Consider the following 27,985-nt stretch of genomic DNA (forward strand, 5'->3'; position numbering starts at 1 on the left):
TCCTCAATAATCAATTTCCCTTTTTATCTTGAATATTGTGGTTAGTATTGCAAATGTTGAATTATTTTCATACATTGTACACGCTATGGTGCTTTTTGTTGTTAGCGCCTCTAAATATCCATTATTATTATTATTATGATAGACTTTATAGATAAAATTCAACAGATTTTGAGAAAACTTGGCGGCAAAAATTGGAGCTAAAAATAGATAATAAAGAAAAATCTGACGAAATTAAGAGGTGATCTGTCAAAGACAGACCACCTAATAAAAAATTAGAATTCAAATTTTCAAAATGAATGGCTGATCAGGATCAGGCTACAATTTAGAATAATTCAATGAGTAGATATTAGTTCTTTTCACATTGACCTTAAGAATTAGATCAGTTTTGCTGTGCATTTGTTGACAAATTGTATTCATTCGTCTAAAGTTGGACAAATAATCAACACTTTTAGAGATAAAATTTCTTTTATTCATGAGGATCATTGTTTTTTACAATTCCTGTTCACTGACCAGCACATCTACTGCGTAAACTGTATAAGGGTAATGCATCTGAGAAACATTTGACAAAAGGAGCACCTTTGTCTGTAAATACGAAATTGAGACTTGAAAGTGAATCATTCATTTTTTTGATTTTCTAACAAAAATTAATATGATATTTTTGTTTAAATTCAAAAGAGCAAGTGTACTGAAAAATTCATCAATACTATGTAGGCCTACAACAAAATGTTTGAAATTTTTACCAAAAAAAAAACAGCTCGGCCATGCCATTGAGGTTTAAAATGTAAAAAATGGTGCCCATACAACTTGGGTAGGAATAAACTTAGGAAATATTTATGACCATACCCTAAATGGGAGCTTGGTCTGATAGATTATTTCCCAAATGTGTGGTCACTTATTTTATTTTACCTTCACTCCAGGGGGTTTGATGAGGATGATTTATGTTGACCACTGTTGTTTAAAAATGTCTCAAAGGTCAATTTTTTCTACTACTTTGACTCAAACATTTTAAATGAATGTGAGCATTTTGTGGTGATTGAACATTTTCTTTGATAATTAACAATTCTGCAGAAAATTGGCACTGCATCTGTAGCCTTGAGGAAATTCCCATACAAATTACGGTCAGAGTAAGTTACTTGAATAGAAAATGATATATAATCCTATTGTTATCGTATTGGTTTTGTGACACTCAAAATTAGAAGCCAGGAATCATACTTGAAGATTATATTTCCATTTTGTTATCTCTTTGGATTATTCTAAATATGCAGGTGCTTTATGCATAAGAAGTTATAATTTGTGCAGAAGAGGACACTCCAAATTGCCTCAACGACCATTTTCCAGGATTGTACCCTTTGGGTCAGAACAAAGTACCATTATGCAAAGGAACAGCGATATCAATACCAACCAAGCACCTCGGGCCACCAAACCCAAGTCCTCCCATCTTGTCAACGGTGCTAACGGGGGCACGATAAGGGGGTGCAATGACGCCAACCAGCTAACCGGTGCTCATGGGTGGAAGGACACCGTTGGAATGAGAGAAGGGGAGGAAACATTCTTGAGGAATTTCTTTGAGTTAGTTTTAGCAGAGGGCATCTCAAAGCCTCTCAGTGCAGAATGCAAAGGTGAGAGTATAATTTTTTATAATGAATTAAAAAGCTTCCTAGCTTAGCTTTGTTTTGGATTTATCATCAATTATCATTTATGCCTCTGCCTATCAAGTTGGTTGTCTCAGACACTATACCGGTAGTTCTTTTGTTATCATGTTTGTCCATATGTACCTTGAGTACAATTTCATTCTTTTGATAATGCACTAATCATAGCAAATTTTACTTAAATAAAATTAATTCTGTTTGGGGTCATAAGGTCAAATGTGAATGAAGTCTTTGTCTAAAGATATTGTTATTGACAGTCATGGTATAAATGCTGGACTACCATTGCAGACTTGCGGTTGACAAAATGAAATCTACACACAGTGTTTTGATTCATATTTCGACTCATATGGGCAATGGTCAGTCACTGTACATGTAGGTATTAAATTTTACGTACATTTGAAAAGATTCATTCTCATGGCAACTGCTGGATGTAAAACTCCAAACATTGAGACTTACTAGATTTTGTCAATTTTTTTATTGAAAGTCTATTACAATGTATATTTGAACACAACTTCATGAATAAAAAGATACATTAGTTGATATTAAAAGGTTAGTTTAGATAGTAAATAAAATTCATATTTAAAAAAAAATCTGTCCACAGTAATTGATTTCCAGCATCCTCATGAACTGAAGAATCAGATGGATTTAACTATCAAGGATGAACCTGTCTCTCATGATAGACTCCTTCAACTCTGTAAACAGACGTATGATCACAGCGTCAAAGTCAGTGAGTTTAATACAATTCTAATTCTGTTTCAATTTTATGGAGAAAATTCAAAGACTACCTTCTAATTTGCAATATTTTGTGATTAAATAAACAAAATGACATAAAGATAAGAAAGATAATAAACAAGTGAAAATTCCTCTTTAAAATGATTTAAAATCTCTATATATGATAATTTTTTGCTCTGGGGTTGCGGGTAGGGTTAGGGAAACAGTGATAGATATGTATTGATTACAGTTTAGGGTTTTAGTGATTACATTATCTTTACTTATTCAAGTTTTCTTTGTGCAAGATTACTGATTTATGAAACCGATAATTTAATTGTGTGAATGAGAATCATCTAAATTGTACCCATATTAAGATGAATCAGTTTATTGTAACTAAACCCCTCAAAAAAGTTTGGAAATCTGAGTTTGGCCATTAATTTCTCCCAACTCCCAATATTACACAATGCATATTTGACATCATTCAAAAGATCATTTAATTCTCTTTAAAATGATACCATGCTTGTTATGATCATGCCATCATGAAAAGAGCAGGATTCAAAAGTGTTGGATGAGGTCTGAATTGAAAAGCTGCAAAACAAGCAACAAAAAAAGTTTGGAAATCTGAGTTTGGCCATTAATTTCTCCCAACTCCCAATTTTACACAATGCATATTTGATATCATTCAAAAGATCATTTAATTTTCTTTAATATGATACCATGTTTGTTATGATCATGCCATCACGAAAAGAGCAGGATTAAAAAGTGTTGGATGAGGTCTGAATTGAAAAGCTGCAAAACAAGCAGAAATAGTCATGAAGGGTCAATAGAGAACATGATTCTTTTGTCTGTCAATAGAGATGAAAATCCATTCAAATCAAGCCCCTGCTTCTTCATTTTTTATGTTTTGTTGTGGTTTATATAGTGATGGTTCTGTGTGATAACATGGTTTGAGTTGTGGTTTGAAATACCCATGCATGTTTGTTAGTTTCTTACATGTACCGGTATGTGTTGGCTTGTGCAGAGGTGTGTTTGGTTGCACATTAATGTTGATGTTAAGGTGCATGAAAACAATTAAAAAACCGCTGAGAAACTCAACCACAGAAAAAAGAACAGTGACCTTCAATATTGTGTCATTTTGCAATTTTTGAGTTTTGACCTTGCATTTCAAGGCACTGCCCCTCCATGTGAACCATAATCATATCATGTAGGGTATTATTTTAAAGAAAATTAAATGATCTATTCATTGATATTAATTACACATTGATGTTTACTAAAACCAAGGAGGGATTATTGATCAAATTCAGATTTCCAAACTTTTTTTGAGGAGTTTATGTTGTGTCTGCTGGTAGCTGGAATTGTTTGTACAGACCGATGATTTGTCTATGGGCAAGCTATGTTAGTCAATACCGGTACACAATAGATTGACCGGCATCAATCCTCCAATACACTGCTTGCTCAAACACTGAATGTTGTGTGGTCATTATTTGTATATTTATCTTTGTGTCTGAAATGTAGGTCATCCTCAGTTTTATAATCAGCTGTTTGCTGGGCAGGATACGTATGGTCTTGCTGGTGCGTGGATGACTGAGAGCCTTAATGAAAGCCAGTAAGTCCCTTCAGACACACTCAGGGGCTGTATTCTGAAGTCCTGTTTAATTAAGACCATGGTCCAACTCCAACTCTTAAATTGTAGGAAGCCAAATTTGTCAAGAGTTTTGTTCACATTGTATATTTCTATGAATATTTTACTATGACCTTGACCCAAGTTTAAGGGTTTAGTTTAGTTATTATTCTCAGATGATTATGAATTTTTTTAGTGTCGGTATGAGCTGATAAATTACTATTAGAGATTTGTGTCACAATTGGCCATCCATAGTTCTAAGACCTCCACTTAGGACCAAATTCTAAATTAAACCAGAGTTCGGTATACGGGCAAGGGTGTCTAACGCAATTACCATGTTACATGTACACGTACGTAATTTGTGTGTTTCATATCACATGCACCCTAATTGTGACTACATCAATTCTGATAGACTGGTCAACAATAGTGTACTCGATACTTTAATCAGTATATTTCTCTTATAAGTGCATGATTACAAACCTGATATGATTTACTGGGGATCTCTCTCTTTTAGGTCTGACACATACTGAATAATAGTTTAGGATTCTTCATGATGTTGTGGAAGCGCTGTGGTGTAGTGGTTTGCACTCTCGCCTTGAAATCAGAGGGTGGTGTGTTCGAGTCCCACCACGGCCTCACGTCCATTGTCAAGGCATCAATTCAAATTCTGCCACTTCTCCACCCAGCGGGTGTTTATAAATGGGTACCCGGTAGGATGTGAAAGCCTTTTAGTATGCCTCGCAATTGAGCCTTGGAGCTCTTGTTGGAATGCTCCCCAGGGAGTGGAGAAGGTTCATACATTGTGTGTGGCATGCCAGGGCTCGATGACCGGGGTAATAATGATAATGATTGCAATTTAAAATGCTGAGAAACAGATTGTAATAAGCACTATATAAATGTAACTATTATTATTATCATTATTATTTAATGTTTTCTTTATTTTTATCCAATTCTCACTCACTGTGCATGCAGTCTAAGAAAGAGTTGTAAACCCATACATGGTAATGAATGGTGATTGCACATGTATCGTGAACTACCTCTTCAAAGAAATTTATAATATCGTGTGGCGCATGTAAAATTATGACTTCTATGTCAAAATTATGACTTTTGAGCTTCTGGATTACTACTTTTTACTTTGAAAGGTTGGCAGCTCTGACAATAACAAGAACAAATATGTAATAGATATATTTGGATCAATAGGCAATAGGCATTCAAAATGGAAATAACAAGATTTGTCAGAAAGAAGTGCAATAGTCTGTTATTACATTGATTGATTTGAATTTTTAATGTAAAAAAGCATACAAGAACATTGGGTTTATCTGATGAAGAAATAGCATAACATAATAATAAAAAAAAGAAATAGCATGTTTGTGATTAAAACTTGAGGTATAAAACAGACTAACGGTATGTCTTTTTAATGCTATTTCTTTGTCTAGACACACTAATGAATTTGCGGTCTAACCTCTATTAGAGTTGTAGACCCATACATGGTAATGAATTATGATAACACATGTATTGTGAAACATAAGAATTGCCGTATGGATTTGCCAACTAAATGCATTTCATGTTTTAGGCTTAGGTTAGTAATGACTATCCTTGCATTAAAAGCAAGTGCTTCAAACAACCACATTTACCTCTGATATTATATTATATTACATACTGCATTGACAGTAAAGTGTATGTTTTAACAAATCATGTTAGAATGGATTGACGGACGGTCTATTAGTATAGAGCAATTATTATTACAGGGTTCCTAGCCCACAAGGGAAATGTGGGAAATCATTAAAAATGATTTTCCTTCTTTGAACTTGAGGAAAAGTCAGTAAATTTGATAAAAATGCCTCAAATCAGGGAAAAATCAAGGAACTTTGTATGGCCCCAAAATTACAGTACACTACAAATGGTTCACTGCAACAACAGAGAAAAAAGGGGAAATGTGAAATTATTATCATGGACATTTGAGACTTTATCAGAGAAAAATCAGGAAATGTTCTTATCTTGAAATGCTGGGAACACATTATTGTTATTATTATTGTTCTTATTATTATTGTTCTTATTTTTGTTGTTGTTTTTGTTATTAGTATTGTAATTATCACTATTATTATTATGTGGGGGTGTCATGGTCTAGTGGTTACGACTCTAGTCTTTCAATCAGAGGGACGTGGGTTCGACTTCCAGCCATGGCATGTTTTCCTTCAGCAAGAAATTTACCCACATTGTGCTGCACTCGACCCAGGTGAGGTGAATGGATACCCAGTAGGATTTATTCCTTGAATGCTTTAGCGCCTATACGGCGGCTCAGTTACAGCCGGGGTAATAATATGATACCAAGTATCAAGCGCAGTAGAGTATATATGCAATTATAGTATCTGCGCTAAACAAATGGAACATATTGTTATTATTATTATTGTTGTTGTTGTTGTTGTTGATATGTTATTATTTTATAACATGTTGCCTACTGGATTGGGTCGCCTCTGTGCAAAGTCTATGTATGGACAATTTTACAGATTTGGTTGTTAATATATATGGGTTAATATGCCAATTGTTTTATCATACCATCCGATTCCAAAGTCTACATAGAATCCAGTTCATACTATCAAGTTCAGCCTGTCTTGGTTTCATATTATGTATGCATCAAACAGTACTAAGTGTTTAAGTTAATAAATGTGGGACTTGTTCCTCAAGAATATGAGGGAAATGATTTACAAACAAATGGAAAATTATTCACTATGAAGTCTTCGATCATAAAATCTTATGTAAAAGTATACATGATCATTTCATTTAACATGGAACATAATGATGATTATACAATGATCCTCATAATTCGTTATTTTCTGCGTATGTACACATACTGTGTGTAACGTGGAGAAGGTTTACAGTTCACCCTGTGTAATATGAAGAAGGGAAAGGAAATACAGGCAGAAAATTGAAATGGAAAGACGAGAAAGGATGAAAAGAGGAAATTAGGGGTATTCTTTTCTTGAATGTGAGTGAAGTCCTGAAAAGGACTGTAAACCAGATGAGATGAGCTGAATATGGCTTGAGTAGCGATGGTTTGAGTAGTAACAGGTTGAAGTGGAGAAAGGTTTATTGACGTTTCGGGCAGGTTGACTGTCCATCTTCAGGAGTTTTCTGCCTGTTTTTCCTTTCCCTTCTTCATATCACACATGGTGAACCGTAAACCTTCTCCACGTTATAAACTCCACCATGCAAACCTACAAAGATCATACTGTGTGTACGGGTAGTTTTTAAGTTTGATTCAATTCAATTCAAAATGGTTTATTAGAAGTACAGTGTTCTTATACTTGCTGTGCAGCAAAAGCTTAATTGCAAAATTTTCAAGTAATAAATCACTGACAATAACAATAGCAAATATGTAATAGATATATTTTGATCTATAGACATTAAAATGGAAATTAGGTCACCTAAATTTTTTTGTGGGATTTGTCAGAAAGAAGTGCAATAATCTGTTATTACATTGATTGATTTTAATTATTGATATAAAAAAGCATACAAGAACATTGGGTTTTATGTGATGAAGAAAAATTGTGTTTGTGTTTAAACTTGAGGTATAAAACAGACTGTGTATTTTTAATGCACTATTTCTTTGTCTAGATACACTTATGAAGTTGCACCGGTGTTTACCCTGATAGAGCAAGAGGTTCTTTCAAAGCTGAGGGACCTGTGTGGATATAAGTCAGGAGATGGTATATTCTGTCCTGGTAAGATATTTCTCTCTGCCCTAACAAGGGGAATAAGAGTTTGATTTTTTTAATGGCTTCTTGATCCCCCTGTACTGATTGCTGCCCCAGAAGGCTTTTCCTTGTGAAGCATTTCATGAAACAAAAAGTAAGGGATTTTCAACAACTATTGTTAAAAGCTACTGAAAAATCCTTGCATCTGATTGGCTGAGAGCAAATTAGTTAATGAAAGTCACCATCAAAACATTTCATGATTGAAATGCCCCCCCCCCCCTGTAATAAAAAATAAAGTCATCAACAAAATGTCGAAGATGTAGATTCTTTTAGATCACAGACTTTTTGTATTATTAATTCAAATGGATATAAAAGAAAAATGAATAAACCAAATTTCATTGTAATAATTGAAATTCCCCCTTACTGTTGATTTACTTTTGTGTACCTTTGAGTAAATGCTTTCTTGGTCAATAATTGCTTTTTACATTTTGATGTTCTGCAGGTATGAATTATTTGCATTGTCCTTGTGGTCTGAAAAATTAATTTTGTTTGTGGTTTATGTCTCAATATTTCTGATTGAGGGGCTTGATAGGAAAGGATGCACTATAAGTAGCAATAAGTAAATGAATAAATAGAAATATCAGAAGCTGTGGAAAGAAAGGAAAAAGAAAGAATCAATTACTGAATTAAAAAATATGTGAAAAGAAAACAAAAAGAAAGATGGAAAGAAGGAAAAAAAAGAGGACGAAAGAAGGGGGTAAGGGAGAGGGGAGAAAAAAGAAATAGCAAACTTTAAATGAAAGGAAAGAAGGAAGGAAGAAAAAGAAAAGAAATATTTGTAAAGATAACTTGATTTAATTTCATAATTAAACAAACACAAAATGACAAAGTAAAATATGTTTGAAAGGTTGAATTGATATATGTGCTATACAAGAAATCAATATGGTTATTATGTGCAATACTTTTTTCACGTAATTTCAAGTAATTTAACAAAGTAAAAGCATAGACTTGGGAAAATAGAGGATGAAAGAAGGGGGGCAAGAGAGAGGGGAGAAAAAAGAAATAGCAAACTTTAAATGAAAGGAAAGAAGGAAGGAAGAAAAAGAAAAAATAATGAAAGAAAGATAGAAAGAAAAAAAAGGAAGGAAGGAAGAAAGAAAGAAAGAAATATTTGTAAAGATTGTAAAGATAACTTGATTCATTTCACAATTAACAAATATAATGAAACAAACACAAAATGACAAAGTAAAATATGTTTGAAAGGTTGAATTGATATATGTGCTATACAAGAAATTAATATGGTTATTGTGTGCAATACTTTTTGATGCTGAAGTAATTTAACAAAGTAAAAGCATGCACTTGCGTCAATGAATATATGTTTGTTGCATCGTTGAAATGGCCTACAGACTAATCATTATAATTTAATTTCATTGTACAATTCTGATGAACAATAGCAAGCATTAAGCTTAATTTAATTGATAATGTGGTCTTTTCTTTGGATAGAAGCTTCCACTCCCCATGTTTGAAGGCTTTTGTATAGACTTATAGTATCAAGTGTAAACAGATCCAATCTAATAAGTGTATGAAAATCGAATTTCAGTATACATGCTTAAAGCTTCTAGTTCTTGCACTACTGAGGTGCACTTATCCATGATGAAATAATTCAATTTGAATTATTTAATGAATTGGAAGTAGTTTCCTGTCTAATTGAGTACATGTCTCACAGAGTAAGTATTAGAAAATGATATCAATCAGAAGTTTGGTCTTTAAAATGGAAGCCAGAGGAGGATTCATATTTAGGTCATTTTGGCTCCCTCCATCACTCTGAAAGTACCCGAGAATGTCATTGTGTTAATGTCTTTTTGATGTTGTTGCGTTATTGAATAGGCCTATCCTCGTCATTTATCCATTCTAGAAATGAATATACGTAAAGTGCATTCGGCTAGAATCCATTTACATACAACTCCCAAATTAACGATGATGGAATTTGTATTGAGTAGAAGTATGAAGGCCCCTTGAGGGTGAAACAGATTAATTCATATTATATTTATATAATATTGACTGGCTTTTAGGGGAACATCAAATATGTTGCCCTCAACAGTCTCATATTGGCCCGATTCTTTAGACGAGGGCAATATGATTTTTCCCGAAAGAACAGCCAGTCAATATTATTATTATCTACAGCTGTACAGTGTGTGTAAAAAAAACACGGGACAGTTTTGAAAAGGCTATCAAAATTTTGTTTCAATTCATAATATCTATATTTTCTTGTTAATAGATGATCTGAAGTCATATCTTACAATTGCCATTAAAAAAGAGAAGTTTCGTTCATACATTTTTGTCAGGGGTTTAGAAAAAGGTTTGTGCCAAAAGGCAGAAAATGAGAAAATATTAATCATCAGAATTCTTGCTAATCAGCAAACTTTCTTTTAATCTTTTCATTATCTTTGCCATAATTTTCTAATTATGCTGTCCAAATCCATTTACAATTCTATTCATTTACTTGATTTTTTTTTTAATTATGGTATCTTTTAGCATTGAATGTTTTTCATAAAACTACAAAATTGTCAACCCAAGTATTGCAATTCAAATTAATGGGAGAGCTTGTAATTTAATCAAAGCCTTTGAAAGACATGAATGATCTAGGGACAGTGATTATGCATTACATCATTAACTTTTAATCATCGCCATGCAAGAGACGGTTATGGAAAATTAAAATAACACCTACTTCAAAGTTTGAATTCAAATTACGAGATTAAATGAAAGACAAAATCATTCAACACATGATAATAAAGTGGCATGTGTCATACATGAATGTGTCTTTTGAAATGTCTTGACTAGAAAAAAATATTGCTTATTGTTGTATCACATGCATAGCAGAGCGAGACTAGGCGCAGCTTTTCCGATGGCGGCATCATCAACATTGAACTCTTAACCTAAGGTTATGTTTATGAAATGTCATCCTAATAAACCTACTTCATGAAATTTAGACATAAGGGTAATCAAGTATTACTGAACATCCTATTTTAGTGTAATATGGAAATACTCTAGGCCTACTTGTTATTTCTATGATTTGAGATTTTACTGTGGGTATAGCCTTGACCTGTGGTTTGTTTGCTCTGATTTTATGTCCCTATATAAATAACCTTTACTCTGAGTAGAAAGCAGTAGCATGCATGTGAATATGAATCAATATAGATTGAAACACATTAATTTCATGCAGCATTGAAACTCATATACATACAGATTATATAACTGTTGATATATTCTGCCTTTGAGTGTTCTACCCCCCCCCCCCCAACCAAAAAAGGGTCAATTTCAAAAGGAGAGAGAATAATTGCAGATGCTGATAGGTGAAAGTATGAATAAAATTTGACAAATAATTGAAAACTAGTAATGAATTTTGAAAGTTGTGAACAATTTAAATCTGCTCCAATAATTTATTTGAATATTCATGTTAAAAAATGCATCAAGAAATATATATGTGTGGTTACATGTACATGGCATGAACAAAAAAATCAAGAAAGTTACAAAATGCAATAAATGAAATCACAAATAGTGAATTTATATAAAAAATAAGTAAAAGTGTAACACTGGATGTCCTGGGGGATGTTTCATAAAGGTGTTCGTTTTAAAGATAAGAGCGACTTTAAGAATGACTGGTGAACCTTTCTTTTGGTAAATGGTATACACCATTGGCGATGGTTTAGCACGTAAGAAAGGTTCACCAGTCGTTCATAAAGTCGCTCTTAACTTACGAACAGCTTTATGAAACGGCCCCCAGGATTAGGAGTAGACCTATGCTATTGGTCTTTCCAAGGCCAATCCCTTATCTTCTGTATATTACAAGTAAAAATTTTGAGTTGAACAATCTGCGAAAAGCAAAAAGCATGATCAAGAATAGCAACTTGAAGTGTGATAGTGTTTCAATATTTATCAGTATTATCCAATATTATTTTTGCATCTCGTAATGATTTCAACATACCCATATGATTCCTCTTAACTTGAAGTGTGATTGTTTTTGGCATACTGTATGATCCAAAATTATTTGACTCAAAGTTATAGTGATTTTTAGAAATATGCAGATAATTTGTTATACTAGTAGCTTGAAGTAAAGTTTGTTTTTGAATCACTCATGATCCAATGTTAATGATACATCTCCTGATAATTAATACTTTAACCATGGTTTTTGTCTCACCTGCATAGCAGAGTGAGACTATAGGCGCCGCTTTTCCAACGGCGACGGCGGCGGCGACGGCGGCGGCGGCGTCAACACCAAATCTTAACCTGAGGTTAAGTTTTTGAAATGACAGCATAACTTAGAAAGTATATGGACCTAGTTCATGAAACTTGGCCATAAGGTTAATCAAGTATTACTGAACATCCTGCCTGAGTTTCATGTCACATGACCAAGGTCAAAGGTCATTTAGGGTCAATGAACTTAGACCATGTTGGGGGAATCAACATCAAAATCTTAACCTAAGGTTAAGTTTTTGAAATGACAGCATAACTTAGAAAATATATGGACCTAGTTCATGAAACTTATACATAAGGTTAATCAAGTATCACTGAACATCCTGCATGAGTTTCACGTCACATGACCAAGGTCAAAGGTCATTTAGGGTCAATGAACTTTGGCCGAATTGGGGGTATCTGCTGAATTACCATCATAACTTTGAAAGTTTATGGATCTGATTCATGAAACTTGAACATAATAGTAATCAAGTATTACTGAACATCCTGTGCAAGTTTCAGGTCACATGATCAAGGTCAAAGGTCATTTAGGGTCAATGAACTTTGGCCAAATTGGGGTATTTGTTGAATTACAGCCATAAATTTGAAAGTGTGTTGGTCTAGTTCATAAAACTTGGACATAATAGTAATCAAGTATCACTGAACATCCTGTGCGAGTTTCAGGTCACATGATCAAGGTCAAAGGTCATGTAAGGTCAAAGAACTTTGGCCACGTTGGGGGTATTTGTTGAATTGCCATCATATCTCTATAAGTGTATTGGTCTAGTTCATAAAACGTGGAAATAAGAGTAACCAAGTATCACTGAACATCTTGTGCGAGTTATAGTAGTTTTCAAAATCAGCACTGCTGCTATATTGAATCGCGTGATGCAGGTGAGACGGCCAGAGGCATTCCACTTGTTTTTTTTTTTGCCATTATAGGTGGATCACTTGCCAACATGTATGCAATCAACCATGCCAGATATGTGTTGAATGAAGATTATAAAGAAAATGGGAACTTCAGTTCCAAACCTCTGCAAATATTCGCTTCTGATCAGGTTAGTAGTCGGGGCAATGAGAAAATAATGAATGGAAAAGCTGCACACTGAAATGATAATTGCGGTTTGACTGCAAATACCAAATAAGTGCCAAATAAATCATTCATGATTATAGGAGCCGTAGGAGGAATGGATCATTTGCAAACTTTGAAATTTACTCACAAAATTCTTGATTAATAGTAGAATGTCCTGTAAACTTGAAATATTATCTCTTTCACGTTTCATTAGCACTTAAGAATTAAAGTTCATGGATAAATCAGTGCCATAAGAGAGTCAGATCACATGTTTTGCACATGTGGATCAAGGATGATTAATTTTTGTTTGTTTGTTCATTGGTATGCATCATTGATCAACATATCTAAATGTGGAAGAATTATGTCTGTGCATGCGATGCATAATTAATCTATTGAAAGTACATGTTCCAGAAACTGTTTGTTTGTTGTTTTTATTTGCCCCATTTATAAGTAGGTGACATTTATTGCACTTTCTATTGAAAATGATTGCCCTTTGTTTGTGCCAATTTTGTCAAATTCTTTTGAATGTTCACTTCTTTTGTTCATATTTGACTTGTGTATTAAATTTGATATTGAATTGGTTTGTCTGTGCCTGTTTTGTGCAATCTGTTGAAGGCAAAATCAACCTGTAAGCATAATCTTTTATTACTTACTTTGTTAGATTTTTGGTGGAAAGGAGAAGAAAGAATAGTTTTGTCTACTTTTTCCCTCAAACAGAGCCATTATTCACTCCTAAAAGGGGCAGCATTCTTGGGAATAGGAACAAACAATGTCATCAAAGTAGAAACAGATAAAAGGTAAGTGGTGAAATGATTATTTAAGTAGGAAGTGTGTTGTTGGTTTCACAAAGCATGTTAACTCTTTGCCCGCCACGGACAAAATCACTCCTGCTCACATTAATTTCAAGGTGCAGCTTTAAGACTGGCTTTGCATTTACATGTATGCTTATTCAGCACAACATAGCTTTTGATTGATTTATTGTAAAGAAAAGCTTTGTGTATAGACAGTTCAATGCGATGCACATATCACTATTGTGTGATTTAAAGAAACAGTTGTTATCTACTATAATTTATGGATAAGTTCTTTTCAACAACAATTTAATCTGAATGAAAATTGGACATTATGATAAGAAAGTTCTGGCACTTGAAGATTTGCCAAATTTCACAAATATTTATCACACACCAGGGACAGATCCAGGATTTTCCCAAAAGAGGGGGGGGGGGGCACATTTTCCCGAGGAAAACATGACAAGTAAAAAAAACGGTAATCACTTTCAATCACTATTTCTTTTCATATTTTGTGATATGAAATACCAGATTTGTCAATTTTTGTAAATTTGTTGATAAACAAGCTCTTGGTTAAATCATCAATGATTACAGCATTGGTGATCACACATGTTCATAGAACAGTCAAACCAGGTTTTACATTATATTTGGAAAAATTATTCACCCCGCCCCCCTTCATATTAATGAAAAATTGGGAAACATACACATCACAAAGTCAGGGAAAATGCTTTTTGATAATACCATGTGACTTTCATACCACTTTATTTCCCTATAAAATCCTTTTGCTGGTATATCACTCGGTTCATAGCTCTGCTCCACAGTACAACACTGCTCTCATCAGAGCGTTATTGGCTCAGTCGGTAACGCGTCTGCCTGTCGAACCAAAGATCGTGGGTTCGAGTTCACCCCGGGCGGATGACTGAAGCCAGTGTGTTGTGTGTAAACGTCTCTCCCATGTTTCATAGATGCAGGCTATTTTACAATAGAAAATGCTCCTTCCCTCGGATAGGACATTAAATGGAGGCCCCGTGTCAAGGAGAGTCACACCTTTGCACGTTAAGAACCCACTGCACTATTCGTATAAGAGTAGGGGGGAAACCCCGGTGTAGTGGTCCACCTGCACTCCCCCCAATCAGTTATATCGGGAGGAGAGACCTGCGGGTCATAGTGATTCAGTTTGCTTTTCGCCTCCCAGGCACAGGTGATGCCAAACAAATAATAATAATAATCAACACAATACACACCATCTAGGCTTCTACAACCCAGTGACTCTGGTCTTTTGTCGGTTCCAAAATGTAAAAACAAAGTGGGGGAAAGGACATTAATCTATGCGGGGCCCTCGCCATAGAATTCCCTCCCACGAGAGATTCAGGAGAGCAAATGTGTCAAAACATTTCAAATTAAACTATAAAAAAATAACATCTACATGTATAACTCATTTTGTCAATCAGTTGTCTGTTTTTTGTTATTTTGTTTTCTCCTTCCCCCTTTCATTTGTATGCCTTGTGCATCTCTAATAAGTATGATATGGTGCCTAATAAAATTGAATTTATTATTATTATCATTATTATTATTATTATTAGAACTATTTATAACTATACTTAAAGTAGACTAACTTATTCTTTTTATCATTAATATCATTATGATAATATGATCAAAATTTGGTTGGGTGGAAGATTGATGTTACACCATATGCAGTAGTGTGTTCTATGTAGAGACATCATTGTTTCAATGCATCATGGGTAATTATGGGCAAAACACATATCGATTCTGATACGACTGTCAATTGCCAGGAACTGATAAAGGCAGTTTTTGTCTCACCTGCATAGCAGAGTGAGACTATAGGTGCCGCTTTTCCGACGGCGGCGGCATTAACACCAAATCTTAACCGAAGGTTAAGTTTTTGAAATGACAACATAACTTACAAAGTATATGGACCTAGTTCATGAAACTTGGACATAAGGTTAATCAAGTATCACTGAACATCCTGCCTGAGTTTCACATCACATGACCAAGGTCAAAGGTCATTTAGGGTCAATGAACTTTGGCCGAATTGGGGGTATCTGTTGAATTACCATCATAACTTTGAAAGTTTATGGATCTGATTCATGAAACTTGGACATAATAGTAATCAAGTATTACTGAACATCCTGTGCAAGTTTCAGGTCACATGATCAAGGTCAAAGGTCATCTAGGGTCAATGAACTTTGGCCAAATTGGGGGCATTTGTTGAATTACCATCATATCTCTGTAAGTGTATTGGTCTAGTTCATAAAACGTGTACATAAGAGTAACCAAGTATCACTGAACATCTTGTGCAAGTTATAGTAGTTTTCAAAGTCAGCACTGCTGCTATATTGAATCGCGTGATGCAGGTGAATCCGCCAGAGGCATTCCACTTGTTTAAGATTTAGGGCAAAACTCGACAAAAGAAATATTAATTTCACTGCTAATAGGGGTACATATGTGCTTTTATCTCTCAGAGTTCATTGGCCGATTTAAATTGAATAATAAAATAAACTTGTCAATGTCTCTATTTTTATGTCACGTTAATCCTATTACCCATGTTTTCTTGTTCTAGTGGTAGAATGATACCGGAGTCATTAGACAGAGCAATCGCCAATGCAAAGTCAAGTGTGAGTATTGTTGTACTTAGGGCAAGACTATGAACATGGTAACATGGTAACATGAAAATATGGGGAGTCAACATTTCTGACAATATGTATTCTTTAGACATTATCATTGTACTCAATTTATTAGTCATTCACTTCCAATAAAACATACAAATATCATACAATTGTGTCAGCTGATCATGTTAAAAACATTGAGCAATTTAATGACATTAAATATAAATGATATAAATATTATAGATTATAAATTATTTTAGTCCTGTAGAGAAATGTGATGATAAGATTCATTTTGCAGTTATTTCAAATGAAAAATAATGAATTCGAAAAGTAAATATTTGTAAATTATATTAAGGCCTGGTCCCACTGGCCGACAGACACAGAACTTATTCATAATGGATACAGCGGACAAGCAAAATTTTGGGGGTGGCTGCATCCATTTTCATCTGCTCCAGACAATAACAAAATGGGCGAACAATGAAATCACAGTGGACGGATGCTCGTTGGATATAGAGCGTCTGAAACACGTATGCAAAGAGTTCACAACAGAAACATAACGTTTTCCAATGGATGGCAAGATTCTTTTCCGTTTTACATCCTCTCTGCATCTGTAAGTGCAGTGGGACCAAGCCTTTAGTCATAAATATCAAGTAAGTGAGTAAGATGAAGCCAGCATTCCAATAAGTGTGGTCTAAATCGCTTCTTGGCTGGCAAAAGAATGTGACTAGATGTTTTGCATATGATGTCATTCAGCCTAAGAGACCATAGCACGCCCTCACTCAGAGGACAAGCTAGGTTGCTAGAGGATTTTCATTCACAAGATCATGTGTAATTCCGATCCAGTTCAGACTTGAGTGATCACAGGTAGAGGATGCGTTGGAAAGGTCATTGTTTGTCCTCTAACATGGCGTTATAGTTTGTTGTCAAGCTGCTGATGACATAAACTCATAAGCCGTATTCTGCAGTCAGGTTTAATTTAAACTCTGGTCTAACATTGTGGTTTAAATATGGAAAGCCAATTGCGAGTGAAATCTCTAAAAGTAGAGGTTCAATGTATCAGTCAATCTGACCCTCAAATTGTTCTTAACTCTCTGAGAAGGATAAATAAGATAGTTGTCTTCACCAATAAAGAATAAGGAAAAAGTGTGGTAACCATAAGTATGTTTTTTTTTTTGGCTTTCCATAATTTTTAGTTCAGAGTTAGACCATGGTCTATTAGTTAAACCTGACTTCAGATTGCGGGCCATAAAGGTCTGTTACTATTCCTGCTGGTCTGGCAGAAGGGCGGAATTCTCCTGTGCACTGTACATTTTGCATACTAGTAGTTTGCGCTGAGCTACAATCGATGTGCTTACGCTTCCTACCACCGCTCTACTAGCCAGGCGATGCGATACTTTGTTGGTCTTGTCTCAACAGGGTGCCATACCTCTGATGGCGGTCGCTACAGGTGGGACTACAGTGTATGGAGCCTATGACCCCTTACAGGACATTGCAGATATATGTGTGAAATATGGCATCTGGTTTCATGTAGATGTGAGTATCCTTCAATATCACCATACATTCCAGTACCAATGGACCCATGAATTAGTCAGATCACCATGAATTAATAAGTCCTTTTTGGGAAGCACCAGAAGCATCCTTGAATGGTATGTGTGCTCTTTGGCCCTCATTCTGAAGTCCACTTAAACTCTAAAAGGCCAAATATTGTTTGCATTGTATTTTTCTTATTTTATGCTGTGTTCATTTCTCATGCTTCAATGGTGAAGAAACTATTTCAGTAATCGTTGACGGACAGTTATAAATGATTTTGAGTGTCAAATGAGCTGATAAATTGAACCTGTTCCATTTATAGATTTTTTTTGTGTCACAGTTGGCTTTAAATCATGGGCAAGAAGTCTAGTAATTTGCAGGTTTCATTTGAAAAGAGATAAAACTTTTTTTAAGGGAGGATGTTATGAATGGCACGAATTGAATTGATGTATGAAAAGTGAAGGATAAGAAAGTGGGAAAAAATCAATTTGTGTATTGTGAAACATCTATGGCAATTTGTTCTCCCACCATGGACTACTTCTGATCTTGCTGGAAAAAAAAATATTTGTTTCTAGAAGTATAATTCTGTTACACAATAAAATAGTTGTATAGGTACATACATGTGTATTTTTTTTCTCCTTCAATAGAACATGTTTTTATTGAATGTTGTTATTTGTATATACATGTATTTGAGTAGTTTTCAATGAATTGAACATGTCATTTATGTCCTTCTTGCAGGCTGCATGGGGTGGTGGCGCCCTTCTGTCATCAACGCATCGACATTACCTTGATGGTATCAATAGATCGAACTCAGTCACATGGTGTCAACATAAGATGATGGGGGTTCCCCTACAGTGCTCTGCCTTCCTATTGAATGGCAATGTAAGTAGCACACTGGTAGATTTCTGTTGTTAAATCAAATCTATTCAAATATGATTTTGATCTTCTTGGATAGTGACGATGCTTTTTTTCCCTACTTCTTGTCTTTTTCCATTTACTATTTCTCTTCCTCTCCCTTGTCCTCTTCTGCTTCTGCTGCTTCTTCATCTTTGTTTTGCACGTTCTCCGCTTCCTCTTCCCTACCATTTCCATTCTATCTTCTGTGTGAGCTCCTTCACTTTCTCTTCTGCTTTTTCTTATTCCTCTTCCTCTGCCTCTCTCCCCTTCTCCTTCCTCATTTTTCATTCATCTTATGAATTTCATTCTTTTATATTTTTAATATAAAAATCTGTTCTTTAAAAGATAATGGAAAATTTTTATTTTGTGAACTGTGTGCACAATGATACTTTGCCATTGTGGTGTGGTTTAGAAATAACCGACTTGGCTGCCCCTCGTGATTTTAAACCATGTCAAAATTATTGTGTGCACACTGCTCCTACCCACCCACTCAAGCCTGCACATCATATGTTAAAAAAACACTGTCATCATGGGCCTCTCTTCATTCATAAATCTGATTGTGAATAAACCCAACATGTAGAGTGTATTCATTAGTGCAAACCTTAGCATGGATTCCATTTAAATATTCTTTTTGAAATCTTGTGGGTCTTTTCAAGAAGCCTGTCACTCAGCGTTAGTGAATTGTATGTCTTCACTGACATCAGGTTTCCCTGTTCTTTCCATCTCATTGTAAATTTCAATCTTATTCTTTGAATTAAAGGATTCTCAAAGCCTTTTGTAATTCTTTTAATGACTATATGAAAGTTAGGGCCTTTTCACACATGAATCTTGAATCAGCATTGTAATGATGATTGCAATTTGTCTTTAGAATCGTCGGACCTTTCACACGGAAAATTCGTACCGTAATTTGAGTGAAACTTAACCGGAATTCACCTCGGGAGAAGAATTTGAAATCGTGATTGTGATTAGCGTTCGTGATTCTGGTTGGTTTCACGCGTGCTAAAAATTTGTCATTAGCCTTTTTTGTCACTAGAATCATTCAATTACAATTTTTTTTTTACTGTTTGAAAGGGTGGTAAGTTGTGTCTCCTTCTGAACTGTAATTAGGATGCATTCATTTTTTTTTTTAATGGATCCAATGAATTTTAGATATTCAGCACTGTGCCTACCCTGGTATTACTTAAAAAGGGATAGTTCATTCATGATGAAGTTGGTTTTAATAAAAAGCCGAAAAAAATAGCGAAAAATATTGGTGAAGATTTTATGAAATATGACATCAAACCATTGCTCATATATTTTCTCTAATTTTTCTGCTTTTATTGAAACCAAGTTATCGTCAGGGTGAATAGATTGCAGGCATCATGCTTGAACTTGTCTATTATTCTTCACCCAACACGGGGCCAGTACACAAAGCTTAGCCATTAATCTTACTGTTGATTTATACCATGGATAGTACACAAAAATCAATGTAATCATTAATTAAATTCAGTCCTAGTATCGATCACGAAGCTTTGTGTAATGTGGTTTTCACTGACAGGAAACTCTGATGAACAGATGCATGAGTGCCAAGGCCAGGTATCTCTTCCAACAGGATAAGTTCTATGACATTAGTTACGACACGGGGGATAAGTCCCTACAGTGCGGCAGAAAGGTAGATGCCTTCCGTCTCTGGCTCATGTGGAAGGCCAAAGGCAATAAGGGCTTTGAGGCGGAGATTGACCACAAGTTTGCCATTTCTAGGTAATTCGGTTTCTCCCACAGGTGACTCTGCCCTAGTCAAATATCTTGGGATTACGGAAATCTGGGGCCCGTTTCATGAAACTTGTTATAATAACACATTTGCAATGAAAATTAAAGAAGCATAACACTGAAAATTTCATCAAAATCGGATGTAAAACAGGAAAGTTATGACATTTTAAAGTTTTGCTAAATTTCACAAAACAGTTATATGCACATCCTGGTCGGTATGCAAATGAGGGGACTGATGACGACACTCACTATTTCTTTTCTATTCTATTATATGAAATATCTTAATTTTCTCTTCATTGGAAGGTGAAATAAGTTTTCTTCCTCCATGAACATGGAGAATTACAATTGTTCTAACATTTTATGGTTCAGTAAAACTGGTCCTTATTGTCAAATCTGTAAAAATGGAAATATTGTATAATTCAAACAATAAAAAACAAAAGAAATAGTGAGTGGAGGGCATCACCGACTCTCTCATTTGCGTGTTGCCGAGTTGTGCATATAACTGTTTTGTGAAAAATAAGCGTAACTTTAATATGTCATTAATTTCTTATTTTACATCCGATTTTGATGAAATTTTCAACGTTATTCTTGTTTAATTTTTCTCTATTGATTCAAATCAACATTTTCTGGGGTGGACTTGACCTTTAAAAGCTACTGAAATCCTACAATCTGATTGGGTGATAGTGAATTTGTAATAGAAATTTTGCATTTGTTATAATAATAAGTCTTTATGAAACAGGACCTTGTTCTACTTGGCCGAAATTCGACGTAGGAGATGTTATTAGCACTTGTTGTGAATATTCTGGTCTGAAATAGTGTTAGAGTTGGGTGATTATTCGACTTATGGAAGGACGACTTATGTTGAGTATTCAGGGGTGTGAGTGGTCACAAATAAAAAGATCTGAAAAAAAGCTGAAGAGTGTTGAAAAAGTCTGAAATAGAAAGAGCTCCCATACTTTATGTACAGAGGAAGCGAAAAATAAGCTGAAATTCAAAACAAAATAATCTGAAATCAGCTAAATATTTTAACACTCACACCCCCGAGTCTACTGGATTTTCTTCCAGTTGTTTATGCTGGGAGAGATTTTGTTTCCTTTTCAATATCTTTCGAAAAGGTTCCAGCTTATAAAGTGAGTTTACATGTACATTCAAGACAAAGAGTTGAAATTGGATCACTCTTTCAATATAGAAATGATGGTCATGTTGTACATGAATATATAAACTTGAGATCAAGAGGATGATAATCATAATTGAAATAAAAGGAGGATGAAGATCATAAATCAATTTTTGCCTATTAGGTTAAAAAGAAAACTATTTGGGATCAAAAGAAGCAGTTCCCTTTAGTTTATATCAATGGCTACCATGATAGTAAAAGAGAAATATGATGATCAGGATTTAAAATGGAAGCTCTATGAAATGTTTTCATCATCATATTATTATTATCACCACCACCATCATCACTATTTTCTTAATAATAATAATAATAATAATAATGGATATTTAGAGGCGCTAAAAACAAAAAGTACCATAGCGCGTACAATGTATGAATAATAATTTAACAACTACAATATTCAAGATAAAAAGGGAAATTAATCATTGAGGAAAAAGGTATGTCGTAAGGGAAGATTTGAAGCCAAGAACACTGGAAGCATTTCTTATTGAAAGAGGGATAGCATTCCAAGTCTTGGCAGCTGCTACAGCAAAACGTTTTTCATCATTATCATCCTGATAATCATCAACATCACCATCATCATCAATATCATCTTCACCATCGTAATTATCTTTATCATTATCATCATCATCCATCGTCATCTTCACTATCATCAGTGTATTCATCATCATCATCATCACCATTATTACATTCATCATCATCATCACCTTCATTACCATCAATATAATTGTCATAAAGATTCCAACAGGCCTCGTTTGATTGTTTTATATAGGTATTTCACTCAGCTTCTTCATGAACGTGAAGGATTTGAAGTCTTGATGGAGGTAAGCAACCTGTCACTTTAATTTTCTAAATAACATGATAATGATATTCCACTTTTATATAATGCTTAGAGGCAAAAGGATGTACTTGCAGCAAACAATTATTTTGTGAGAAAGTCTTTGAAATCAAGGTTAATTTTCACCATATTATCATAAATCAAGATCTAGTACATTATGAATTTAATTTTGAGAAATCATTGAAATCTAAGCTGAAATATCAAATTGATGATTAGTAATGATTAGTGACAGCAATTATATTGAATGATGATTATAATAATGATAATAATAAGAATAATTCTGAAATTTATAAGGCTCTTAATACTGGTGTTTATATGCGCTCAGTTTCTGACTATTGAATATAGATTACCAATAAAAATGTAATCTTAAATGAAAAAAAAGGGACCAAAACCCAAATTAAAAAGAAAGAAACAAATGAAACGAAACTAAGATGTGCACCTCCATATAGACCAACCCACAACTGATAGACAGAGTGTGAACATCTAGACATTAAAAAGTTGGGTCTTTAGCAATGTCTTGAATTGATCGAGAGAGTTTGCATTATGGATATATGATGGTATTTATTCCACTGGATTGGAGAAAAAACAGAATGCTCGATCACTATAACTGGTATTGGTTTGTAGTCCTAACTATTTTTCTTCTTTCATGGTTTATTTTTCATTTATCATATAGCTGATTAAATCAAGGCAAGCTTATCCCTTTTCACTTTCTCATTCTCTCCATAGCCTCAATGCACTAATGTTTGTTTCTGGTATATCCCAGAATGCCTCAGAAACGAGGAAAGGACTCCTGAGTTCTGGCAGAGACTGAGTAAGGTGAGAACAAAGATAAGGCTAGATCCGATGTGTATAGTACAGTATTCTAGAGACAAGTGCTGCTATCAGGGTATTGCATACTTGCAAAATGTCCCTATTTAATAGGGACAGTCCCTATTTTTGGGAAAGAAAACAACAATTTTCACCCATAGTGACCCCGTATCTCTATTCTACACCTATAAGGTATTCCATAGGGTCGTGTAGAAAAGTTAGCATTGTCGCTATTTTTCTTTTTTAAATCCTTTTTTTGTTTGTGGATTTGCAGTGTCGGAAATATGCTATTGGATATTTACATACAGTGAGGTAGCAAGTTGGAGAAAAACCAGCAGAGGAGAAATAACAGAGCAATAAAGATGTTCCACAGTCAAAATGAAATGTTATCACCTCATAATATATTTGGATTGTGAATCTCTCATTACTTCACTTAAACTTTTTTTTTTCACTTTAGACCTTAATTGAATATAGACCTTGGCAGTATTTCATGAAAGTTGACATTTTCTTATTGTTACTATGGAAATTGCTTCCCAGCCAATCAATATCAAGAATTTCACTGAAATGTCAGGGCTGACAATTTTGTTGGTGCTGACCTTTTCCTTTAATGAAACAGGCCTTATAACATTATATCAAATGAACCTTTGACCCCTCAGGTTGCACCTGCTATCAAGGAAGGTATGGTATTAGAAGGATCTATGCTGATTGGATATCAACCAAACAGTGATCAAATTAATTTCTTCAGGATTATATTCTCTAATGCAAGGGCTACAAAGGAGAGTGTTGCATTTGTTATCGACGAAATCGATCGATTGGGACAAGCTATTCAGGTTTAAATCTCTCCAGCCTCCATCCACTCTGTCTTTTTCATTCTCCCTCTCTCCCGCTCTATATATTTTTCCTTTCAATCTTTATTAAACTGATGCCTACTTGGTTGTCAAGGTTTTCTCTTTCTTTTTGTTCTTCAATGATGCCATAAAATTATTTGTATGTATTAAACATTGATATTGATAGTTTCTCTGTGTGATACAGAATGCTTACCCTTTAAAAGAATTTAATAGAATAATTGCCAAATCTCAGTAAGATCTCCTGTTTTCATCATCTCACATTTGCCATTCATCTCAATGGAGTGTCATATTGTTATGTAAGTACTACATAGGATGCTAACATTCTGAAATATATTTTATACCCCTACCCTACCCAATGTGGTAGCCAGATGAATCATATAGTAATGGACTTCATGGATTATAATATATATCTCAGTTTTAAAGGAATTTATTAACTTAGTTGAAAGTAGCACCTGACAACGTTAGACCCTTATACTTCAGTCACATTTGCTCTACGGCGGCCGTACGCCAAGTAAAAAAACGGTCGTTTTAACATTTTTTGTAATAGGTGGTTTGAATAAAAATGAATAAAACTGCTGTTTTCGACTAGCCGTCTTACAAAGAGTTGCGATTGATCCGATCAATCGCAAATATGGAAAGCCAGCACAGTCAACATATAAAATGCATGTTTGTTCAGACAATTTTCTAGATATAAATGCATATCCATAAATGAATTGATTTCTTGACACTTTGGTGTGTTCTCCTTTGTATACAAAGGACATTTTGCAAATTTCCTGTAGAAAAAAATTATGACACTAATGGATTACCATAGTTACGATGAATTGGATCAATCGTAACTTTATGTAAGAAGGGGAGATCACATTGATGGTCTAGCACAGCAGCATGCAACACACAGAGACCAGATAGGTGTTTACTTTCATGTAGTCAGATGTTCGTAAGTTAGGAGCAACTTTATGAACGACTGGTGATCCTCTCTCGAGGTAGATAAATATGCTTGCCAAATTTCCTTGGTGTGGATTTAGCGCCTAAGAAGAGGTCACCAGTCGATCGTGAAATCGCTTGTAAGTCACAAACAGCTTCATGAAACACGGCCTGCCCGAATAATTCTTAAAGGGAAATTTAGAGGTATCCTAATCATGGAATTGTAGAAATCTAGATTAATAACTTGTATCTTGTAAAAGATTATAATTATGATTGAATTAGCAGCTGAATTTAGTGATTTCTACCAGATACAACTTATTCTTAGTATGTATGATAATTTCAATTACCAGCCTACTTAATTATACTTTGCTTGAAAAATTTCATTACTTATTGGGTAAATTTCTCCTTTATTCTATCTTTTCTTTGTATATACGTAATTATATATCTGAATTGTGTGTTATTCTATCATTCCTGTCCTCCTAATTGTATTATGGGCAAAATTACCAAACAATATCTGGGCCCCATTGCATTAAAGTTACAATTTGGTAAGTTGCATGGAATCCTTGATTTTGATTGGCTGTTGATCAGCGTTACCACGATAGTTACCATTGGATGGCAAATTTACCATAATTGTAACTTTTATGCAACTGGGCCCTGTTGACATGAGGTGATGACTATATGACCAAACGGATATTGGGTATTATCATAACTGCTTGCCATGAATATAAATTAGTACTAAGCAATTGAAAATAGAATTCTCATTTGTCAAATAATTCTTATATACTTGCGTGTAAATTTCACAATTAAAAATGGGGACTCTTAAGGACGTTCCACAGTTATGTTTGTGCGCATTATGATCTGCGCATATTTAACACTCTGCGCGCTGATGTCACAATGGATGAACAGGTGATTAATTAGCTGTGGATATGAGCTGATTTTTCTCATCATCTGCACCCTAACTGCAGATTCGATGCATTATTTTATGAAGCTAAAAAACTGGAATTATTCCATGGATCATTTAAAAAATATCTCTACAATTTCAAAATACTTTACTCTGCAGTACTGCCAAGAATCACGAATATGACCCCAAGTTTGAATAAATGGTAGAGTGGTTTTGATTTTTCTTCACAAAGCATTTGGCGCATTTTTTGTGTTTTAAAAAGCACATTTGCTCTAATAAAAATGCTGATAGTTTGAAAACAAGCACATGAACCCTATTTTTTAATGTTTGTACCTCTTAGGTATAGCTTCCTCTACAACCTTGCAAATTTTGGTGAAAATGACATGGATTTTGAATAAAGTGCAGCATTTATTTTACTTTTGTAGTCTGTTATTGAAATTTCACATTTTTGAGATTGGGTTTTTGTTATCTTTTACGCCATTTTTAAGAACTGACTGTGCTGTTAGACTTAAAGTTGCAAACAAATAGCACTATAAATAGATTCTCCATTCTAACGATACAATTATTAACTCTCTTGCGAAATTTGATGACTTTTTCATCTATTTTGACTGAGTAATAGAGGTTTAAACTCATTGTAGTATTCTTGCGAGGTCTAAGAATGCCAAATTCTTTTGAATGCGCAATTCTTAAGAACATCAATTTGATTGAACTTTGAAGCTCTACAGCAAAAATTCAAGCACATGGACCTATGTTAATTTTTGCATATTTCGATATTAAGGTTCTAAAGTATCTATGTGCAAAGTTTGGTAAAAATGACATGGATTTCACTTTAACTGTGGAACGTCCTTAAGGTGTGTAAGGGGAAAAAGTAAATGTGTAAATTATTATTTCTAAATTAGGTGCCAACACTTATATTTATTTCTTTTACTTTAGATTTGGGGTTATTTATAAGCTTAGTTAAGAAGTAGATGTATGCAAGATTAAAAATACAGACTACTTCTGCGGTTCTGCATGATTATCTTCACATATACTGTGAATCCAGTAAAAATGTTTTTGTTCATTGGTTGGATGCATGCTGTGATTATTCTTTTCTGGCTTCTTTTATTTTCATTCATCTTCATTTTATTTCATGTCTATTAAAAAATAAATAGTACACATAATGAGAATGATCTCTGCATTTTCAGGAAACATCTCTTTGAAAACCTGTAAATGTTTTTAAAAGTCGTGTAATATGCAGTAAAGAATAATATATTGTACTAGAAAAAATTTCATTGGATGATTGTTGTAGTGAATGCCTCTTTAGCATTTGTATTTATGGATTGAAAATTATGTTGTTTGATTAGCAATAGCTGAATGGCTACATATGATTGTGTTTCTGTTAGTGAGAATCGAAAATGTGCAATGATTATTTTAAGTCCTTTATTTTGTGTTTTGTTGAAGCTACTCTACTTCATTGTGGGACCTATAACAATTTTGCTGCAAATATTGGTGCATTGGTTTTAAATTGAATTTGGGCTTAAGACTATATACACACTCTTTCATAATCTTTATTAAAATTACAGGGGGAATACACCGGCATTGATTTGATAAATATGCAGAAAAAAGTGAGGATGTCTATAGTGTTTGAAAATTACAACTGAAATCCACATCCTGTAAATTTCAGTTTATCCATTATGGCAACATTTTTTTTTTTTTTTTTACTAATCTTGTGAAATTCACCACTATCTGCAATGTAAATGAAATTACAAAAAAAAATCCACAAAAGAATGATTTTCCACAAAAGAAATGATATGAAATTAGTATCTGGGGGTCAGAATTGCACATCCCTCTCTTTTCTTGTTTTTTTGAAGTGGTGATCTTGGAGGATAGCTTGCTACTGGGCATTTCAGATTTTGTTGTGTGTTTTTATTGACCACAGCTCTGACAATTG

General features: G+C 34.2%; 1 protein-coding gene across 1 annotated transcript; it reads left to right on the forward strand.

Moving 5' to 3' along the window:
* Positions 1-1,271: 1,271 nt before the first annotated feature.
* LOC129257787 (cysteine sulfinic acid decarboxylase-like) lies at positions 1,272-27,965 on the forward strand. Its single transcript, XM_054896184.2, has 13 exons — positions 1,272-1,619; positions 2,251-2,376; positions 3,876-3,966; positions 7,597-7,703; positions 12,852-12,967; positions 13,699-13,778; positions 16,348-16,402; positions 17,810-17,926; positions 18,662-18,805; positions 20,358-20,560; positions 22,513-22,564; positions 23,305-23,394; positions 24,042-27,965. Exons 1-13 carry the CDS (start codon positions 1,373-1,375, stop codon positions 24,219-24,221), a joined length of 1,608 nt encoding a protein of 535 aa, XP_054752159.2. The 5' UTR covers positions 1,272-1,372; the 3' UTR covers positions 24,222-27,965.
* The last annotated feature ends 20 nt before the right edge of the window (positions 27,966-27,985 follow it).

Source organism: Lytechinus pictus, chromosome 3 (genome assembly GCF_037042905.1).
Source record: "Lytechinus pictus isolate F3 Inbred chromosome 3, Lp3.0, whole genome shotgun sequence".
Taxonomy (NCBI): Eukaryota; Metazoa; Echinodermata; class Echinoidea; order Temnopleuroida; family Toxopneustidae; genus Lytechinus; species Lytechinus pictus.